The sequence below is a fragment of the Bombus fervidus genome, chromosome 6 (genome assembly GCF_041682495.2).
Source record: "Bombus fervidus isolate BK054 chromosome 6, iyBomFerv1, whole genome shotgun sequence".
Classification (NCBI taxonomy): Eukaryota; Metazoa; Arthropoda; class Insecta; order Hymenoptera; family Apidae; genus Bombus; species Bombus fervidus.
In genome coordinates, this window is record NC_091522.1 from 17,383,407 (window position 1) to 17,404,891 (window position 21,485).

The 21,485-nt window shown below is 39.3% G+C and overlaps 3 protein-coding genes across 23 annotated transcripts in view; 1 reads left to right on the plus strand and 2 right to left on the minus strand.

The window, feature by feature from the left end:
• Positions 1-9,179, minus strand: part of Msp300 (Muscle-specific protein 300 kDa) — a 110,532-nt gene extending 101,353 nt beyond the window's left edge. For 15 of the 19 annotated variants that reach the window (XM_072005987.1, XM_072005985.1, XM_072005998.1 and 12 more), the window contains exon 1: positions 7,918-9,125. In XM_072005987.1, the coding sequence (XP_071862088.1) occupies positions 7,918-8,593 (676 nt within the window). In that variant the 5' untranslated portion in view covers positions 8,594-9,125. Of the gene's footprint in view, positions 1-7,917 lie in introns of all 19 variants that reach the window. The other 4 variants (XM_072005986.1, XM_072006000.1, XM_072006002.1 and 1 more) reach the window with 3 other exon arrangements.
• A 7-nt stretch (positions 9,180-9,186) lies between these two features.
• LOC139988503 (uncharacterized) lies at positions 9,187-16,910 on the plus strand. Of its 3 annotated transcripts, XR_012453382.1 has the most exons (4): positions 9,187-10,635; positions 10,772-10,912; positions 11,876-12,033; positions 16,817-16,910. XR_012453382.1 is itself a non-coding variant. In XM_074111796.1 (3 exons), the coding sequence occupies exons 1-3, from the start codon at positions 10,673-10,675 to the stop codon at positions 11,889-11,891; spliced, it is 183 nt and encodes a 60-aa protein (XP_073967897.1). In that variant the 5' UTR covers positions 9,187-10,672; the 3' UTR covers positions 11,892-12,360. The 3 variants fall into 3 exon arrangements, 2 of the variants coding, with proteins under 2 accessions (XP_073967897.1, XP_073967896.1); XM_074111796.1 differs by lacking the exon at positions 16,817-16,910 and having other exon boundaries at positions 9,187-10,698; positions 11,876-12,360; XM_074111795.1 differs by lacking the exon at positions 16,817-16,910 and having other exon boundaries at positions 11,876-12,360.
• Positions 14,193-17,203, minus strand: LOC141445782 (uncharacterized). Its single transcript, XM_074111794.1, has 2 exons — positions 16,847-17,203; positions 14,193-14,490 (listed from the first exon to the last, which is right to left on the minus strand). The coding sequence occupies exons 1-2, from the start codon at positions 17,201-17,203 to the stop codon at positions 14,194-14,196; spliced, it is 654 nt and encodes a 217-aa protein (XP_073967895.1). The 3' UTR covers position 14,193.
• Positions 17,204-21,485: the final 4,282 nt, after the last annotated feature.

The following is a 21,485-nucleotide window of genomic DNA, read 5'->3' on the forward strand; positions in this document are numbered from 1 at the left end:
ACGAGGCTGGTGGTTTGCAACTCTTGCACTATGATGTTTACCGCATCGGTAATTTATTAAAGTCTCGAGTAAATGACGTTTAGGAGTCTGAGCAATGTCATCGACGCGACGTTTTCGATCAGTTCCCTGCGACCACTAGAATCTTTCAGTAGATTCGTTCGGTTCTTGGTCGGACATCGAAACTTTAGATTGACACAGTAATCATTTATAGGGCTTAAATTAAATTAAATTGCATTTAACCGTTCAGTTCTGTTACGAGGTTTGGCATATCTCAAACGTTTTCAACGTTATCATAACTTCATTCTCAAGTATCGCATGATACTAATTGCAAGCGTCTCAATCCAAAAAGCGATCTAGTTACGGCGTTAGCCTTGTAGTTACGACCTACGCGTATCGATTAAAACTTTTTATAAGAAAAAGAATATTCAGACCATCCATTAGAGGGTTGATTCTGAGGGTTTCATTTTTATTACGTCAATGTTTATTAAAATTGCAAATTGTGCTTCTTAAATTACTGTGACTTAATAGAATAAATAAAGTAAGAATGACGTCATTATTGACGTTACCTTCTACTTATTTTACTTCAAAAAAGTGGCAGAAATTTTGTTTTTATTTTTCGATGATATTCGCGTCCCTAGCACGACATTTTCAATGATCGAGGGACGAATATAGAATATAGAGGTTGCAAGCTGTCATAATGGCTTAACCCTGTCCATCACGTGTCTCAGGGATAGGTAATCGCTTAACAGGAGGTACTTGGTCTATGTTTGGTCTAGTAACGAATACTCCATTCAATTTCCAAGATGTTGCGAGCTCATCGACGATAATTGCCAGGCGTTTCTGAATGAGAACGCACCTGCACGCCATGTGCGCGCAAAAATGGCACATCGCGAGTGTTACACCTAAAGTATTACGTTCTAAATATAAACTATCAAAGGCGATACTGTCGAATATATGACGCTGTTTTAAATTACCGCAGCAAGCAAAAAAGAAATTGAGATTTCAAGCGACCAGACGTTGGATCGTCTTTCGTACGAGTAAGTCAAAGTTTTCGATTACTAAATATTATTTCATTAATTCTTCCCTGAGTTTTATTAATTTTTACCATTTTCATATCTGGCACCTTCCGTCTTTTATTTTCGATTAACTCGAACGAAACGATCTATCTCTATCGATTTCGACGTCTATCGGATCGTTATCAAACCTATGGATCATCCACGATAATACGCGAATGTAAAATATCACTTGTACGACTTTGGATAAAAGAAAAAAGAAGAAACGAAATCCGATTACCACGAAGCCTAGAGAAACACGTTGTTCGTAGCATCTTGGATCGAATTTGTCTTTCATTCGCGATTAAAGCCCCGTAATATGAACGCCGGCTCGCTAGCAGATTATCGATCGACCCAATTGGATTGGCAGGTTGCGCCGATTCCTCATCAGGAAGTCCTTCCCCCTTGTTAAATCGCGCGCTCTGCAATTTCGCGCTTCTCGTTCGCCCGGTTCGGACGACTAACCAGCCTGGCTAGACGAAGATAAAGTTAGCGGATCTAGCTGCAGATAGAACGAGATGGTTGGTGTCTGTAGCAGGTAGACGAGATAGAACCGGTATCGAGAGAAACCGGACGGAAGCAGATAGATACGCCAGACACGATGAAAAGCAAAATAACGTTGTGTTGTAATCTGTTTCTTTTATTTGAAGTATAGTTGGTAAATCGGTTATTCATTTTGTAAAGGGATAATAACCGTGACCGTGAGACGTAAAATATTTTCTATATGGATTTGTATGGTGTATGATGTTTTATAGACGCTATAGTCGTTAAAGAAAAGAACAATACCGTACAATACCGAGAGGAACAAATTGTTGCTGCCGTGACGCTTGTTACGGGTTTCGATACGATAAAAAGAAAAACAATGTAATCTACTGCTCTTGATTTACCGTGTGATTCGTGCAATTTCTATTCGACGATGGTAATCTTTAAAATTTGTATAGAGAAGATGTCTATCTGGACTCGGATCGTTGGAATTATTAGTTCTCGAGTTGCTATTAGTTCTTACACTCTCTTGAGCTCTCGAGTTCTCTATAAGCTCGAAGCAATAAATTTGGAATATGAATTATATACGAATTGAGCGTACGAACGAAGAAGCGGAATGAGTCGCTTGAAGGAAATGTAAAGGTAACTTTGACGCCATCTTCACGCCTCCGCCAAAAAAGATTCCAAGCAAATGTATATAATAATGCGCGTCAGACGTGATGATGAAAGATATCTCGATTAATTTTAGATATCTTCGATTGCATCCGTTACGATCGAAAGCGCGGATAAGGATCTGCGATAATTTCAACAGTAACAACGAATAACCAAGGAAATTTGAGTAACAGAAATATGGAAAATATGCAGAATCTCCCCTTTCATTGAGCAACGTAAGAAGAAGAAGGGGATCGTAAAACGAGAGAAGGGGAAGAAGAATCGTAAAACGGAAGATTGCCTTAAAAACCAGACGTGGAAGAAAGTCGAGAACAGTCAAAATATGGCTGACAGAGAGAGAAAATATAGGATTGGGAAAGGTTGGAGAAGGAAGGACGGAGCAAAAGGTTCCAGACAAAGCGGGGTACGCTCGGAGCGTAGCCTTGAACTGACGCCCAATAACGTCATCGTTTACTATTAATACGAGTTACTATATTACGTTTTATACGCAACACAATGCTACGTTCGATCGTGTCAGATTCTGAAACACACTGCCTCGACATGAATCCTAACAATCGTTACGTGCATTTTTCATCGCGGATGACAAACGATCGTTTGTTCTTCGACAGCGAACCTCGTCGCTTTTACGCAACTGTCATTCATTCCGTTGGCCCAATTTATTACACCTGGCTTAAGGTGTCTATCATGAAATCCAACGTATCACGTTATCGAGCATTTCGTTATATCGATTTTATCTCTTCCAAGAATCGACGATTTCATTTTCAGCTTTCTTCGTTTGCTTATTGCTTTCATTTAATATTCCATGATTGGAAGACTTTCATTAGTTCTAAGTCCATATACTTAATGTTTCATCGATTACTCCAGCGGTTATCTTCTAAAGTACTATGCCACTGTGCTTGCTTTTCGCTCCAATATCTTCGGTTCAAGTTCATGTGTATTACTTTAATTTTCTTTACTATTTTAATCACGTTATTCACATCTCTAAATAACGTACAATCATAAACATAAATTCCATTTATGCGAACTGTATTTATTCAAATTTATCGTATTATTTATTTATTTATCGTCGAAGCTTAAATTATTGCCCGATTAGTCCGACTACTCACGCTGAATCTACTCGTCTGTACATTACAAACCGTAGGCAGAACTCCAGCGATTGTAAAAAATTCTGAAAAACAAACTTGTTTTCCTCGATTCTTCCTACGAAATTCGTATGTCAGGACTCGGCAGTCGTATAACGAACGATCGTTTGTCAGCGTAATATCGTAGATGCTGACGCAACATATTTTTTCTTTTTAAAACGCTTAGTCAAGTGAGCCACGCGATACCTCTGAATTCCAACAAGAGACGAGACTGAGATTCCGATTACTCGAAGGCCGATTCGATGAATGTCCGATTCGTACGTTGGCCAACGTGACGTGACGTAAGGATTTAATAAGTTAGGGGACCAGAGAACCGCGGGAGACCTTGACCTCGCTCTCACCGTCGTTCTTTTCTTAACGTGGCCGCTGTTCGCGTTATCCGACCGCCTACGATTCGATTCCCTCCTGCCGATCAAGGAAGACTATGTTCAATTAAATCGAACACTGTCCCGCTGTTTTCGCGCTCTCTGTACTTCTGACACGTGCAAATGTCGCCGACTATTTATACTATATTAGCTCGACGAGAAAAATTTTGTTCTTAATCGAAGGCTGAACCCGATAAGGAGATAATTGCTATTAAGCTCGCATAGACGTAATTCTTTATTTTATTGATTTTAAACATTTATTTTAAATAACGCATGGATAACATTAAAAAGATCTTTAATGGATGTAGAAATCTTCGTACACCTTATGAAAAGATCATCTCCGTTAGCAAATAAATATGTTGCATATAGTTATATCGCGTACTTTATTTCAACAATAATTTTTTAATTTCAATAAGATTTTCTTAATGTGCCATTTATAAAACGGAAAGTTTTAAAAGCGACTGCGTATCACGGAAAGTTTGAAAATATTCAATCGCTTTCGTATAAAATTTCGAATATTTTCTGTCGAATAAAGAACGGTTTGAAAGATGACTATGCATATTATAACAATCTGTTTCGCCGAATATGATAGCATGTAGTTAGGAGTGAAATCAGCGAAACCTAAATGAAAATGTCGACGAGTGTGAATTAAAGTTGAGTAGACGGCCAGGAAAGTTGTAAAAAAGTAATTTAACATGCCTGAATGTTCTGCTTGAGAAAAACGAGGAAAAAAGTAGAGCGAAGTTATCAGAAAAGTTTAGACGCAAGGTGTTTAGTAGCCGAATCAAACGTGAATAAGCAAAGCAAAGTTGCCGAAAATTTGAAGAGACACGGATACATTTTGGCACCGATACCAGTAAACGTTAGTCGCGATAGTCGCCATACGCGAATCGTTTTCTGGTTGATCGAGAAACAGGGCAACGAACCGGTCTATTCCTCACGAATGCAAATAAAACGAAGCTTGTTAGGTCAAGATAACGACTAGCGTCTCGTAAACGGAGCACAACCAATCAATGGCTATTCGATACCGCGACCGCAAACATTTTGCGGTTTTTTAATATTCAACCTCTGTACGGGATCTCAAATTTTACTTCGAATCATCAGAACGATGTTTCACTAGTTTTATTAATTTCGTTGATATCGATTGGCATTTGTGCCAGCAGCATTGTCAAAACGATCGGTTCGTATTTTTTCATAGAAATTTTATAGATATAAATTTTGTGGGATTTTTCAATCGTTTACGATTTCGTACAATTAAAAGCATGTATTTGGTAGATACATATAGAGTTCTAAGAGTTCTTTTTCTCGCGTATTTACCATTTTGATTTGGACAAAACTAGTCTGGATAGATTTTATATTTTAGTAGTTTAGTTTTAATGTTTGAATTGCAGACATCCTGTTCTTTACTTGTCGTTTTACAAGAAGTTCTTTGGACACTTTGTTCGAATAATGAATATATAGTGTGGGAAAGTTACAGCGAAATAGCTTGTATTGTTCTATTCTACATATTACGTATTTCGAATACCGGCGATGTCGACCGTGGCCATGAAAATATCGTCGACTTGTCGACAACCGATCTTTCCGGTTTATCCCACGTAGTGCGTAGTGTCGAGCGTGGGCAATGCGATTATCGAGCGTAAACCGCAAATTAACGTTATCGATCAACGATGACAATCGAGAAACACGGAACATGAAGCCCAGTACAGACGAACGACGTAACTTCCAAATCATTTACCCAGCAAGAATAAAAATTTCAGATAAAAAATGTAAATCTATGAAATTTCTGTAAAGAATAAAAAATTCACTATATAGACAAATCCAGTAGTTTTAATACCACAAATATAAATTTTCCAAATTGCAAAAAATCGCATCACCGCAAAATGGCAACGATGTATCAGAACTTGTTCGTTACATCGAGTTTCAAACGACTGGTTTAACCAGGTCTGACCCTTATGACTGCGTTCCGCGTTATCTATTTTAGACGTAAAACCAGTTAAGAACGTCTTTGCCTTATCTAATCCTCGCCGATTATTTCAAGTTCTTGCGACGACGAGGACCCGTCCTCGTTCCGTGTTCGCCACGGTTTCGTAAGAGTCGATCCGGTTGGTCGTGAACGTGTGTCGCCACCGAGAAAAGTACCACGAGGTCCCCATGAGGGAATTGCTAATATGGTACTTAACGGCCGCGAATAACTTATTGATCGCTGAGAAAGCCAGGTTCTTCGTCCGCGTCCCTTCCTTTCTGTTAAGCGAGAAACTCCGACGTAATTTGAAAAGAGGGCAGAAAATGGAAATTAGAAACTGAGCGACTGGAATCTTATTTTTCATGTTGAAATATCAGTGCATAATACGCTTAATTGGAAATTGTGATTACGTGACATTATCTAAAACGATGAACAGTAAGAAAATGTTCTTTAGGGGGAATAATGCAAATTTGAGATAATACGAAGTAAACTGATTTCAATAGGATTCAGCGGGTATTATGGTAACATTGATCCATTTCCGTAGGTGTTATGGTATTACAGTAACATCGATTGGTATTATGCAATTTATCAGGTAAATATTATCTAACGCGAGCCACAGTGAATTCTTCGCGTTTGGAACTACCTTCAAGAAAGATACCAGAAAATGTAGCTTTACGAAAGAGATCCAAATTGAATTAGATTTGGATTAAGCATTGTATTTTCATTACAAAAATTGAGTTTGGGTTAGTATCGAATTAAGTACGAATTAAAATAGTCGAGTACGTAGTAAAAGTTTATATTCATTTAGGGGTGAGTCGCGTATATTGGTTACAAAAATTTGATTTAGCTTAAGATCGTTTCATGTTCTAGTTGAGCTACCATATGTATCTTGATAATTAGGATTTAACTTAAATTGATAAACTACATATAGAAACACGTGTATCGTTGACAATTTGGTTCGAGTCAGATACGAATTAAACCGATTTCATACATACAAAGGGCAGATAAAATTCGATCGAATAAAGTTGTAACAAGGAGATTCGTCGATTTTTATTGCCGCACGCCTGGTAACCGTCGATTGTCAACGTAAGAAAGAATAAAAAGGACCTAGGGCGTCCTTTCAGACTGATGAGTAACGAATCGTCATCGTGTGTCGTCGGTGAATCTAGGTCAATGCGTAATTTTATTTTAATTTCCACGACGGGCGATCGATCATCGTCACCGGAAGGTATCAACCGTAGCGTTCAACTATCGGAGAACCGACAAAACTCATTTAAGTGTAAATAGATCGATCGTGGACCTCGAAGAAGTCGTTGATCAATTGAATCAACGGCCAATTAAACGAAGGATAATTTATCGAATAATAAGACAAAATGAAGAACAAATGACGGATAATTATACTAGGAATGTGTAAGAAAATGTAAGAACCTTGATCTTTATACGTTTATATCTTTTTAAGCAATCTTATCGTCTTTTTCTTATTGTTACTGTTATCTGATGCAACGTTCCTAGTATTGACCGGTGCTAACACTGAGCTAGACAAAGTCGGAGTTCTTTCCAGTCGCGACAGTGGCTCGTAAAGTTGGTGAGAGGCGGTGGAAGTTGTTCTTCCACCGAATCAAAGCGATTCGTGAGAGTTGTTGCGAAGAAACTCGAAAACACATCTAGCGTAGGTTCCATTATTACAACAATTTGCATTGTATAAATCATAATGACACGTCATATTTAGCGGAACAGAGAATCACAGAGTTACGTAAATTCGATAAGAGCCTCTGTTTTCGTTTCTCTAGAACGTGCGTAATATCACGATATTTGGAATGATTCCGCTATCCTTGACCTTATATACTAAGAAAATTAATTTTTACTTTGTTCACGACTAATTTAAGATAAGAATTAATTTAATTCTAGAATCAGCGTCTACTAAATCGGTATCTGTCGAATACTTTTCACTATATCAGGAACGTCTTCCTTCCATGATATAATCCTCATGCAAATTGTTTAAAGATTCTTCATATAGTAACTGGAATTCCAACCAAATATATACCTAATTCTTACAACAACTATGAAAAGGTTCCTCTGTTCGAAAATAATTACAAGATGTAAGAAAATCATTAAAGACCAATTATCCAATCGCATCCGAAATCAAACACACCCCGAAGGTGTGTGAACACCGGCAACACCCTCTTTCCCGATCGGAGTCAGCAAGAACAAAGAGCGGATCGAAGAAACGAAATGAATACCTTTAATCTCGGCGATGTGTGCATCGTACTCGCTCTTACTGCGCACATATTCGATCCTGGTGGCGACGTTCTGGAAACTCTGAGTACGATATTCCGCGTACCACTCGGACGGCGTTCGATCGTCCAGGCCCAGATGATGCTGAGGGCTACTGCTCTTCTTATGCGACAAACTCTCTTCGGATGGAAATCTCGTGAACGACGTGACCGAGCTTGATTTACTTCCATAATTCGGAGCACCGTGGCTATGACTCTGATAAGCCGAGTCCTCGAGGGCGTGTTCCTCGCTCGGTGTTCTGCTCGATTCGGCGAGTAGACCTCGTTGTTGCGAGCTAGACACACCGCTGCCGATCTCTTTCACGCTCTTTCGCACCGTGATCTTCTCAAATTTTACCACCTTCGAACCGTTCAATTCACCTTCTTCCACCAATCGTTCGAAGCTCTCCTCGAACGACGAATCGCTGGTTCTGGAGGATGGTCGCGAAGAAGGTCCGGACGAAGGTCTGGGATTCGTCGGCGATCTAAATTGTCCGGCATTTCGTCTAGCCTCTTTATCCTCGAACAGTTCGATGAAGAAGTTGACCCTATCGCGGAGACGGCCTCCACGTGGCGTGCTCGGGCTGCTAGGGCTACCCCGGCTGCCGGCTGGACTCGAGCTCTTCGGTGGTGTATGTGACATGACTCGTCACCTCGCTAACCACCACCGTGTCTCAAAGAGCTTTCTCGCCGATGATGTTCATGCGAGTATGTTCCCTTTACGGGCTAGCCAGCCCGAAAATTCATCGTGACGCGCGAGCACCGGCCTCGTACGTTTCCGGTTTCTACTCGTTTCACGGTCGAGCTGCGCTTCTGGACACCTGTTCTCCGCACACCACACCCTGCTACGCGCACCACCACGTATGTACATCGGCAGCACCCGCTGCGCCTCCCGTCTTCGTCGTCTCGCCGGTCAAAGCGAAAAACCTCACTGTGACACCTTTTCTCCTACTTTCTTTCTGTTTCGTTTTGTCTTAGTGGCGCGTGGCCACGCTCGTGTTTCCCACACGATCCTCTCCGTTCCACAGAAACGGATTGAATAATACTTACAAATGATCGTTACCTAGCTGTTGTTACCTCGTATATACGAAGAACGACACACGCGCGCATATCTGCCTGTTCACGGCGACTGTCTGATGTGCGATACGCGTCTATCGCTCACGGAATGCACTCCGGCCGCGCACCACGGCCGCCGGTTCGATATTGGTGCCTCTCGCTGGTCCCGACCTCTCGCCGGGTCCCCACCTCGTTTCGTCGTGCTGTGTGCCCTCCGTGCCCTCCTATACCCCCGGTCGTAACATTCTCCCTGCCTACGTTCCGCATTGCACGCTCACGAGGACATCCACCACGACCACCGACTCTACCGACGCCACGGCCGCGACGTCCACCAGAGGAGGAGATCGCGCACGATGACGAGGTCCATGACGATGCCACGAACCCATGCGCCACAAACCGACGCGTCGTCGTCGACGCCCTACCGACTTCTCTTCCTCTTCCTCCTTTCCTCTCTCGCGTTGTTCGCCCTCTCTCGTCTAACCTTCCTGATGCCAACGTCGATCGATGCTTTTATCCTGCGTCCTTCTCCTCCGCAGCCAGTTAAATGTCACTTCTCGCGCCACCGTTTGAACGTATTCTTTGACAGAATCCTGGTATCTTCGGTATTCCGAGTATGACACGCATCGACATACGTTTTTCGATTTTTGTATCGGACGAGCCTCTTAAAAAGATCGCCACCGCTGGGAATTGCGGTGGGTCTCAGAGTGGGAAACAAAGTCGAGTGGTTTGAGGTACGAAGAGAAAGATTCTGCGTTAGACATTCGACCTAGTCCTGTCTGATAATTTTCGTTGTAAATGTATCGGGTGACTGTTAAGAAATTATCTCTAATTAAGCAATATTTTTAATATATTTCTAATATTTTAATAATAGCAAAAGGAAGATGAGACAAAGTGAAATATCGTTTTATACGTATGCTACTAACAGCGTTCATTTATGATTATTTTAATAGATACGTTGAAAGAATTTATAAAGTTAGTCGATGGTGAAGTAAAATACTTTTAACGAGAAAACTTTGCGATATTTTAAAGTGTAGAATATTTACATTATAAATTTCAGAGGATAAAAGTATATAAGACAAGTTTACGCGAGGTAACGACACAATTTTCACATCCTACACTGTACAAAATCGGACCAAGTTCTATCACTTGGTATTTTGAAACAATGGTTCCACTGTTTCGAAACAATTGCCATTCACAACGTCGACAGCTACTCTTCCTCTCAGAAAGCTTTTAACACTTTGTAACAGAATTTACAACAAGGCTAGGTATACGTTTAATCTTTGATTGGTATGACGATGAAGAGAGAAAAAGGACAAGTGACGTAACCGTGGGAACTTACGGAAGAGAGTGGTCGTCCCTCGAGGCATAAAGAGATTTTAATTACACGTATATTCTTATAAAAACCTAGTTATACTTTTTATGAAAAAAAAAGTTCCTCGTTTCAAGTACTCGGTTCTTACTGTCGATGAACGAAAACAGGTTTGTAATTAATCTAATAAGCAGACCTAAATTATTTAGATACACCGTGTCAACGAATAGTTTAATTAAATGGTCATCGATAATGAGCGGATGTTTTGAACGTGCTGTCACTTGCCAAGAAGCTGTTGGCACTTTTGCAAGGGACTATCGGTGAGTGTCGTTCGCGAAACATTGAAGCAGCACTCCGATGCTATTAACGAATCGCAACAAGAGGTCCGCGATTCTATTTCCTTCGGTGACGAGGCGTGCGACAGACAATTTACATCGACTCTTTTTTTATTTTCAGACAAACGAGCAAAACCGAATTACCGACGACGAGAGAGTCACGTTTTTCCAAAGGAAATCGACGGAACGCCTACGCGATGCTAACTGTTTCGAGACTATCATCGATCTATATCAAAATTTTGGAAGAACAGAAATCAGAGAAGTAATAAATATTCGAGGACATACATCGCTATAACCGAGAATAACATGTTTTATCGATAATCCGATTCGAACCGGTTTCTCTTTCGCGTCTCTATTAATCCACAATTATATCTGTGATATCTACTGATAGAAAATGAACGTGTCGTAAAGTTTATATATAGAAAACGACGTAAGAATTCATAGAATTTCACAGAGTTTAGCCGATCATGAAACTAGTTCGCTTGACAAAACCGCATAAAGAACGAGCGATATCGTTGGTAGAATGTCGTAAGAAATGTAGTACGCGTCTTATCGATAGTTCATACTGTTCTACGAAACACCGACGCGTTATCCACATGTCATTGTTGCGTAACGCACGTGATAATCGTAACTAATAAACAAAACAGCAGGAATCGCAGTCTCTGGCTAATGCTTTACAAGCTTGTCGTATCGTTTCGATTTGTTTCATGACACGTGTTTGCACGATTCTCCTCTTTTTATCTCAATTATATCCATTCGATACAACGCAGACGCTGTAAAAATTTACATTCTGTCGCATGCTTGCGTTTCAAATTTTTCAATATCGTTCATTCTTTCCTCGATGTTGGAATTGTTTTTCGTGTTTAAACTATTCAGCTTAATCGTTGCCTGAAATACATGCTTATCAGAAAGTAACATCGAGAATATCGGTACTTGGTATCTTAGGCCGTTATACAGGCTACGTTAAGCTGGAACATTTTAATTTATTATAAAACGATTGTTGTATTAATGAACGATTTAATTTGAGGAACATTTTTTCAAAACACGTGTCTGTAATTACGAGAGTCGTTTGCGATTACTATTTAATTGTGTATCAAACACTTTCTTAACAAATATTGGCTGATTATATCGTTTTATCGGTAACAAACAAACATCTGTTTGATAAGAGAACGCGTACATGTAAACATAAAGAACATATCGTTGATAAACTTTCTTCATTGCGCAGGTTGTCTGAGAAATAACTACGCTGACTAATGGACGAACTAGACGCAAGTCGGAATACAAATTAGGAGACCACGCATATGCTTCGTTTAAACATATGGCTACGAATACTATGACATGGCCTACTACAGGTCGTTTCAGAAGAAATTACTCTGACAGAGTGTAAGTTACTGCGGAGATCTTTGCATAAATCGTTGCTCTTACCCGCTAATATACGTAAAATCGAATAAAATAGTCCATTGTACACGTAAACGTACAAAATTTAACAGAATCTTAAACTTTTTTATGACAATCGTAAAATTGCGGACAAGAAAATATCGTCTAAAAATTAAGATCTACGCTTACGAACCAAAAAACTGTCTGCTTCAAAATTTAGATAAATAAAAAATAATTCAAAGCTACGATTAAAAATTAACTCACTGCTTAACCAACGTAAACGTATTCCAAAATAAACTGACCCAAACTGAAATAAATTGATAAACAGACCGATACAGTGCGTCACTGCTACGTAATATCGTCCAAACATCGCGTGCCAACATAAGACGAGAGTGTAGATTTCATTCACAAATCATCAAAGTACAGTGAAACAAATGTTTCTGACGAAAGCATCCAGAGTACTGCTCTATCGTGACATTTACCATTTGCCAAATGATAGATTTTTGCGATCTTCCGATTGATCTGAATTTTGAGACAGAAAAATGTCAGCAGTAGCAATCATGAACGACCCGCGGCAGGTGCTTCGTCACACTTATAAATAGGCTGGACATCGTCGTCTATTCCTCCTACACGGTTCAACGTAGAAGTATGCAGATCACACGCGTACAGGGGCACCTGTGCGTGAACGATCAATAAAGACTGATCCATAACCTTTGCACGATGAATTTCATGAATCTAGTGTGCTCCAAAAGAGTTTGTACGCAAACCGATTCATACGCAAATTGCATTCTTGCCAATTTTTTGCGGTAGGTCCGGCACATGGTTCGAAATAAGCGAGTTAAAAAAGAATTTCATGTTCCAGAAGATTAACACTTTTTAAATGGGTTTTTAAATGTTCCAGGGCAATTTTTATTGCGAAGCACTCGTAATATTCCAGTAACTCGTAAATCTCAGAACTCGGCTAAGATCGATAGTTTGTAATATTATAATAATTTATAATATTTCTATGTTGAGATTTTGCGGAAACTTACTGACTCTTGAGATGAATTTGAATTCGGTAGTCGACTTTTCCGATATTTAATATCCTAATATTTTCCTATTTCAGTGTTTTATTAATCTGCTATTTCCATTTCTTTTACGCTGCAGTGCGGTAAACTTAACTAAGTCGACTTAATCGATTGCCAGACACAAGCGTGGTTTCGTTAAAAACGATACAGTCGATGATATAACTAAGCAGTGATTATTCGAACATTTCTTAGAAGCTCATTAAATTCATATATTCAACGCGCGCATAAATTTTATGTATCTTTCGTAAACGTTGGCAAAGTATCCATCGTGTTTCGAGTTTAGAATCGTTTTAGAGACAGACGGAATATGATAACACGCGTAAACGAATATTTCCAACTTCATAAAACGTGCGGCTTACTTGTTCCACGCACTTATCCAACAAAAAAAGCCACAAAAGGATAACGCATCATATGGTGAAATACGCGATTCCATTTGCGCAAGACGCAATAATAAACACTGGAATTGTTCGAATGAATTAGCGGTTTCCTGATAATTATTGTATTTACAAGTAGAACCGCAAGTTTCTCTCGTGATCCGCAGTAACAAGTTCCTTATACCGCCGTATAAATATTATTTGCGATGGGAGAAAATCATAGGAAACATGGATTATCAATAATTCTTAATCAACTTTATAGATTTCACTTTCCACGAGCGTTTTCCAAGGGTAATAAATAATCCATAAAGTTTCTCAATTGGCAATGGAATGTTCATTGATTTCGTGCTTGCCAAAAATATCGCTGAACATCGGCATTGGAACATCGGTTTTTCGTTAGATCATTGTCAATGTCTATCTTGAACGTTACGTTGCACAGAAGTAACGTTTCTTAGAGATAGCTGCCAATAAAAACGAATTTTCTTCGACGTGTTCCGAAGCATTTAATCTTAATCTGGCACTCGTATCGTTTTGTAGGAAACGTAATTTTTATAAAATTTTTATAAAAATTGTCTCGTCCAATGAAAAACTTCGCACGCCATAATTCTTCAAAATTCACTGGTTATACACAGCTACGTGATTAATACTAATTATTACTTGTAATTTATTATTTGTAATTATTATCTTAAACTTATCAAGTAAGAAAAGAGATAAATTTGCCATCGTCAGGAATTATCCTTAAGAACCGCGTAGAAACGTGCAAATATATACACTGTTGCTAAGAAATACTCACTTTGAAGCTGTTGTATCGTAGCCTGATACTCGGCAAGCTTCTCATCCACGTAATCTTGACTTTGGTTCGCTATTATCTCCGCGGTACTGGGTCCGCTGGACTCTTCTTCCGTTTGCGAGTGATCCAATGGCACTCCAACATATTCGTATTCACCGGGTCTGTATGTTCCAATCATGTATTCTGGTGGTCCGCTGACTAAGGGCGGTGTTGCGCCACTTTCCAACGAACTCTGTTAAAACGCACCAAAAAATGAGAACAGGAAAATATATGTACGTTACTTTATTACAAATACTGCTAATAAAATATAACAAAATTTTGTACGACAGACGTTCCAATTTTAAATTGAGCATTTTCTTAACAACATTAAAAATTGCCAAAATGAGAGGAAGATTAAAATATCAAAATTCGAGGGTAGTTTTCTAATACTTTCTTTCAATTTTTCCTATCCCTTGTCATTCTTCCCCTCATCTTTTATTCCTTCCCATTTCTTTTCTCTTTTCTTGTTGTTCGGACGATAAGGAAATAATAGAATAATTCAGAAAAAATCATTTTCTACTTCGAATAAATTACCACATAATTATTTTACAATACATCGTGCCGTGTATCTCTACTATGCATGTTCCCATACGTATTACTTTTCTTTTTAATGCCTAATTTAAATTATATGTAAATCGCGTATCTCGTTATTTTATCATCTTCCATTTCCACGTATTGCCACACGATCCGTATTCATCTTCCCTGTTCATCCCCTCTACTCGAACGTGAGAAACAGCGAAACAAACAATAGCGAGTTGTACAACAATGTTCGCGAATCTTTATCGAAAGAATATACGTAAATTCTGCCATGTTAGCGGTGCATTCACACCTGGCGCGTGTTTGAGAAAACCGGTCGTTGGAACTCGCCGCGGCCTACATTTTATTTAGGTGTTCCTATTTCGTCGTGTTGCCTCGGCCAGTCAGACAAGCGTTCGCGTGGGCGTGAAAAACGAACGGTACACGTGGCGAATTTTCACTGTGAAGCAGCCCGGATCTTCTTCGATACGCCTGGATGTTTCTTTGAGAAGCATTCGTAATGTAGGAAAACAAATAATCATACACATTTAAAAAATCTAACAATTACGATCGCATTCGCGTTAATGTATATATATATATATTCGGACACCCTGTAGAACAAAATAATCTATTTAAAATTGGAACGAACGATTTGATTTTTCTATTGAAGAGTCACAAGGATTAATTTACTAGACGACGCGTAAACAAAATTTGAGAAAATTGCAATTGGTCGGAATGGCGAAAAAAATAGTAAAGATCGCTTTTTTACAAATTTTTTATCCGAGTCTACAATGAAAATTTAAACGATACATGTTGTAATTTTGTTTTGTTATAATGTCGTTTAATAACGTTTAAATACATGTTGAAAATTAACCTACCAACCAACCGCTTGAAACTTGTGCAATGTTATTTGTTAAACGAGTTTTCAAAGTTGATAAAATTGTAGAACGAAACGACGAGTTAGAAAAGGCATTTCACTTGTCACGAAAGAACATCTATTCTCGAGACTAAGATCCCTCGAGAAATGCCGGACTTCTCTTTCTCGAGGAAGTTGACACGTGTTTCGTGCCGTCAGTATGATTTAACATGCAACGTTTCCTGTTTCGCCGACAATTTTGTACGGTGGTCTGTGTTTAGAACCAGCCGGTTAGCAGCTATCTATATGTTAACTGATCGGTACTGCCTATCCCAATGACTAATGGATCCAAGAATACGATAAATCTCATTGCTTTACTTTTCACAGAATCTCACGTTTCGACGATTGTTCTCGATTGTACGTTACTCGGCATTACCTCAGAGCATGTTATTCAACCAGAATACTGGCGAGAGTACCGAAAATACCAAGAACAGTATTTCCCCTGTTACGCACTAAATTCAAGATCGGTTCTGAACATTTTGAATGCCTAAAGGAAATTATTTTGATTCTTTTAACAACTTTTAATTTATTAACAACTGTAATTCTTTTAATCAATTATTTTAATTAAAAAATTAGTAAGGAAAAAGTTTAGCAAATCCATGAATTTTTTATTAAGCTGGTTAACTGATAATATGTAATACCCATGGTGAAGAAATTAAAAAATAATTTAATTGATTAAAATAATTAATAAGTAATTGATTAAATTAATTTAATTACTTTTTAATTTCTTTACTATGGGTATTACGTATTATCAGTTAACCAGCTTAATAAAAAATTCACGGATTTACTAAATTTTTTCCTTACTAATTTTTCAAGAATTAAATTCCACCTAAAATCTTCTATATTACACGATCGATTTCATAACCAATTTCCATCCAAATTCTCAGTACCACGAAATAAACTCTATTATCAATTCTCAATAGGCATTCTCAGTAAAGATCAATTGGACACAATAAATCCCACTAACGATATCCCAAAAATCGGTTTCAATCTAAAATTCTCAGCATCGATAAATCTGAGTGAGTAAATTTCATGAACGATTCCTAATTGTCGATAAATCCGATTTTGATACGGAATATTATTATAGCTCGTGGCACCATTTCAAAGAACAACGTACCTGCATCGGTATAAAAGGTCTAGGCGCTTGACTTCCTACTGGAATCGGTGAAGGCCACCTAGGTCTAGGGCACTGTATGTATCCTGTGGGCGATCCAAAAACAGGCGACATTCCAGGAGAAATCGGCATTCCAATCGGCACTGGGCTCATCGGGTGCCTCATTCCAGTATACGTCAAGGGCGACGCAGGATGAGCATGATGAACCGGGGTAGGTGGTCCTCGAGCTCGCTGAGGATGCGGCGAACCCGTGGGACTGTAAGGAGAAGGAGGTCTGTACTGGCCAGACACGTTCGGTCTGGGTGTCCAGCTACCCCCTGGTCCGGGTTTTCCATGGGGTTTCGACGGCGGCTGCGACATCTCTGGCTATTTCGAAGCTCCACGCGTCGCGCTTCGATCACCTAGCATCGCTGTAATGTGGTACAATGTTTCGTGGATGAGTAAACCGAGCATGTGCGTCATATGCAAAAATATAAAAAGTATGAGAAGCAAAGTACTAGTTGTCAAACGAAGCGGATTTTATTTGGCTTTCGCTTGGGACCGCTACGAAATCTACGAATTTAGAAACATGTCATTTTTATATTAGGTTGTCCGAAAAGTTTCTTTCGTTTCATAAAGCGATAATAGAAGAACAATTTCTGTTTTATATTATTTTATCGAGTCACGTACGATCCATTTCGTTCTATTTCTATTATTATGTTCGTGCATAATTCGATAAACTAATATAAAACAAAAAGCATTGTGCGTCTATTATTTCCTTACAAAACGAAAGACACTTTTCGGACGACCTGATACTACTCTTACGTGAGAAAGCTCTTTCGTTAAAAATCCGTCGACGTAAAGAAGATTGCTAATTAATTTCAAAATTTCAAATTGATAGTAAAATTGAGAAAATGATTCCAAATTTTTGATCTGCATTTACGTGTAAAAATATACACTCGCATAGATATCAGCAGTCTATTAACGAGCTCTCTCTTAATTAGAATTTATGGTAAATTGCACGTAGATAATAGAGAACTGATGGTTTTACATAATATTTAAAGAGTACTCCGATTCGTAGAAAATGAATCATAATTTTATTTCAAGCCAAAGAATAGTAAACTATGAAAGAACGCAACATCTAGTAGATAATATAGGGTACATTAAATTTATAGAAAATTATGTAGAATATTTTCAAAATGTATTAAATCCTGTCGATATATCGATTAGAATTAAAGAGATATCGTATGGAAGTTGGAGTGTCTTGGACGTGTAACGAGCTCTGGGTCGCCTAGTGGCAGTGAGTAGGCAGATTAGAATGGGCAATCGTCCAAAAATCTCTCGAAATAGGTGCTTCGATTGTCTGCCTACTCGCTGACTTCTGCACGTTAGCGCGTGAAAAATGTGTAATAGACAACTTGCGGCGCCATGCGTGGCATTACACAATGTAAAGGAGCGCGAAGTAGAAACAATGAAATTAAACGAGACCATTATCATCCCCGCTTCGTTCTATCTTCCTGTCGATGTAATTTTGCGTTTGTTCAACAGCAGAAAATTCTTTTTAAACGTCTTTTCGAACGACGCCAAGATCAAAGACCATTTTTACGAAAAGTCTTTACGAAGTAAAAGATAAAAATTTACCTAAATATTTGTAACCATGTTTTCGTTGTTAAAAATATTTTAAAGGAAGAACGAAGGCCGTTTACGGGTTCCCGAACGATACGTCTGACACCAAGGAGAATCATAGAATCATATGTCGGTCAATTATCGAAATATAAGGAAGTTAGAGTAGCGTGGCTGTACGGGTCGAAGGTCTAAAGGTTTTTGGCTGGATATCGAGTGTAGGCCGACTAAATATAATCAGAAATCTATTTTAGAACGATTCGAGCACTGGCCACAGACGTGTACGACAAGGCAAGTATATTTGCAACGACTGCGTCAGATATTTCAGAAAGTGACGCGAATATTAACACCTACAATTAGCTTCGCCGTGACACATGGTGCATGGCGCCATGGTTACGAATGGCGCCTCGTGTTATTCTAACTTTTCATTTATCAAAGAAAAAACGATCGCGTTCGATACATAAATTATCTTTACCTTAAAACGAGAGAAATGAAAAGTCACGGTATACGCTAATCGGATATTAACGTTCCGATTCGTAGAAACGTTTCGAGATTTTCTACTTAAAGGAACGATGGTCGTGACCTAATTTCGAGAATTCTAGCTATCTTCCTTTTGACACTGGCTTCTTTTTACGCCGGTGCGCGCATTACTTTAAACGTGGATCCATTTTCGGCGTTGTGAAAACAAATGAGAACGAGGCACGAAAGAAATTTATCGAACGTGGCGAGTTTTCCCTCAAAAGAAATAAACGCGCCTGGTCAAAGACACACGTCCATTTTGTTCTTGTTAAAGTTCACGAGCGCCATTACAAGGGGGATGTTGGACGCTCGTTCGGACGACCATACGTTCGAGTTCGTTCCACCGATTTTAATAAAGCATCGACTGAGGCTGGAGGAATCGACTGACGGTCTATTTATAAAACCTACCACTCGACGACGATAAACTGTATAGGTAGGTACGTACGTACGATAGCTAGGTGCACACGGATTCTTTCTTCAAACTGGATAAAAATACACATCGGAGTTATGATGTCAAGGAAAGACGAGAGCCTGATATTTTATCCGCGATTCGCGTGAAATACGTAAAAGATCTAACGTATATCTGATAGATAAGTTGACATTGAAACGACGAAGCGAATAAACACGGACGAAGAAGATACGTGGAGGAAAATTCGGGTTGAGATATTCGAAAATTAAAGGAAGTTGTAGAAGGCAAGAGACGTCGTAGTTATAATACAATGTTAGCTTGCTGGATCCTGGACCTCGGATGCTGCGTCCAAAAATAAGATTACTGCCGAATTAACGAACAGAAATAGTTTTCGTTCTGAACCGATGCTCCTGACACAGGTTGCTCGTACCGGTTATCCTCGATCGACGATAATCCTCCAAACTTTCCATCCAGTCGCGTACAATAGGATTAACGTGAAACTCTAAACGTTGCGAACCGACGATGATGATCTAGACGGAACTCGTCCGGGATTTTGAGAAAATCTTGTAATTACAAATGCATACCTTCGGCTTACGACTAATCAATGAAAAGTTTTTCATTCTACCTACGTATAAATCCTTTCCTTTTTGTCGTTAGTCGAACGATCGATCCTGTTTCGATCGTAGAATTTGAAATTGAGGTGATAATATCTTACAAGAAATTTGTACTACAAAAAGAACTGGAGTAGCGGAATTCTTTAAATAATTCACTAAATTAGCACGCACGAAAGAAGATCATCGTCCTCTTTTACGTCGAGCTTCTCGACAAGAAAACCGATAACGTTAAATCCAAGATTCCAACGAAATCTCTTAAGTTTTCCTTTAACATGCAAACCAATTAATAGAATATTAATAAAAATGAAAACGATACCGAAAAGACGTCGCACCGCAGACACGAGCGATCAACGAAATCCAATGCGAGGATTGTAAATCTGCAAAGTAGGCAAAAAGCACACGGTAATCGCGACGGTTCCGATAATATCGGAACGTGTATATTCGATCGATTTTCGTTCAAATCTCGATTCCTCGGACTCTCATCCGGCACGAGTCTCGCGTTCCACGATCTCGGGTCTCGAAACAACACGAGCTGAGCCGCAATGATCGAAGAGGATCGTCGCGGAAAATATGGCGCGTGATCGACGGAGATCGATCGGGTTCGATTTTTCGTAGTTCGGTCCACGACGAAGATCACGAAGAGACTAGTCGATCCGCTGGTTCATCGGTCCAGGAGCCGCTTACCGCGACATTTATATTTAACTTTGGCGTCGTTCGAGCTTTCGGCTTGGGATTACCGCTCGCGCGATTCCGCTTAACGTTCCTGTTCTACATTTCCTCGTCCCTGTACCTCGCTTTATGCCCTCGATGACGATTATCTCTCTTGCTTCCTCCACTATCTGTCGGCCGCTTTTTCCGTCGAGCTTCCGTTTTATTATCGGCGCTGAGGTAAGACCGCGAGAATCGTTCTTCTTTCTCTTCCTTCCCTCATTTTCTTTTCTCTCGGAAGATTTGGATCAGCTTGGAAAGCTTCTTGGACCTTCGGAATTTTCTTCAGTTTTGAGAAATAATCTTGACACTTTGGTGCGGATATTGGGAAAATATGATCGATGGAAATGTGAGTTTCAGCGTTTTACTTTTTATTTTCTTAGGGAAAACTGTGTGGCATCTTGAACGATGTACGTACTTACATACTCGTGTACGCGCGATAGAGTCGGTAATGATGAGAATGATATTACCACAGACGAGTATACAGGATAGAACTCTTGCATCACCGACGAGGTGTAGAATAGACGTGACATTTATTGCTTTTTCGTTTTCCATGTTTTGGGGATCGTCTCGCTTCACATACCATTTTCGTGTCGCATGCGACGTTACCGATTCGTTGTAGTACTTGGTTTGAATAGAAACTAAAGTCTAGTATGAAATTATAAATAAAATATAGAACAGGATATGCTGTAGTCGCAGCAAAGTATAGAATTCTTTATATTTTTACGATGCTTCAGAAAGCATTACACAGTACCAAAACAATAATAATGAAATGAATCGTATAATTAGT

Bases quoted from the DNA above. Each gene is read 5' to 3' on its own strand.
- LOC139988503 (XM_074111795.1), top strand. From the start codon at position 10,472: ATGAACGAAAACAGGTTTGTAATTAATCTAATAAGCAGACCTAAATTA. The intron at 10,636-10,771 runs GTGAGTGTCGTT...TTTTATTTTCAG, and splicing joins ACTTTTGCAAGGGACTATCG to ACAAACGAGCAAAACCGAAT.
- LOC141445782 (XM_074111794.1), bottom strand. From the start codon at position 17,203: ATGTCGCAGCCGCCGTCGAAACCCCATGGAAAACCCGGACCAGGGGGT. The intron at 14,491-16,846 runs GTACGTTGTTCT...GCGTTTTAACAG, and splicing joins GACCTTTTATACCGATGCAG to AGTTCGTTGGAAAGTGGCGC.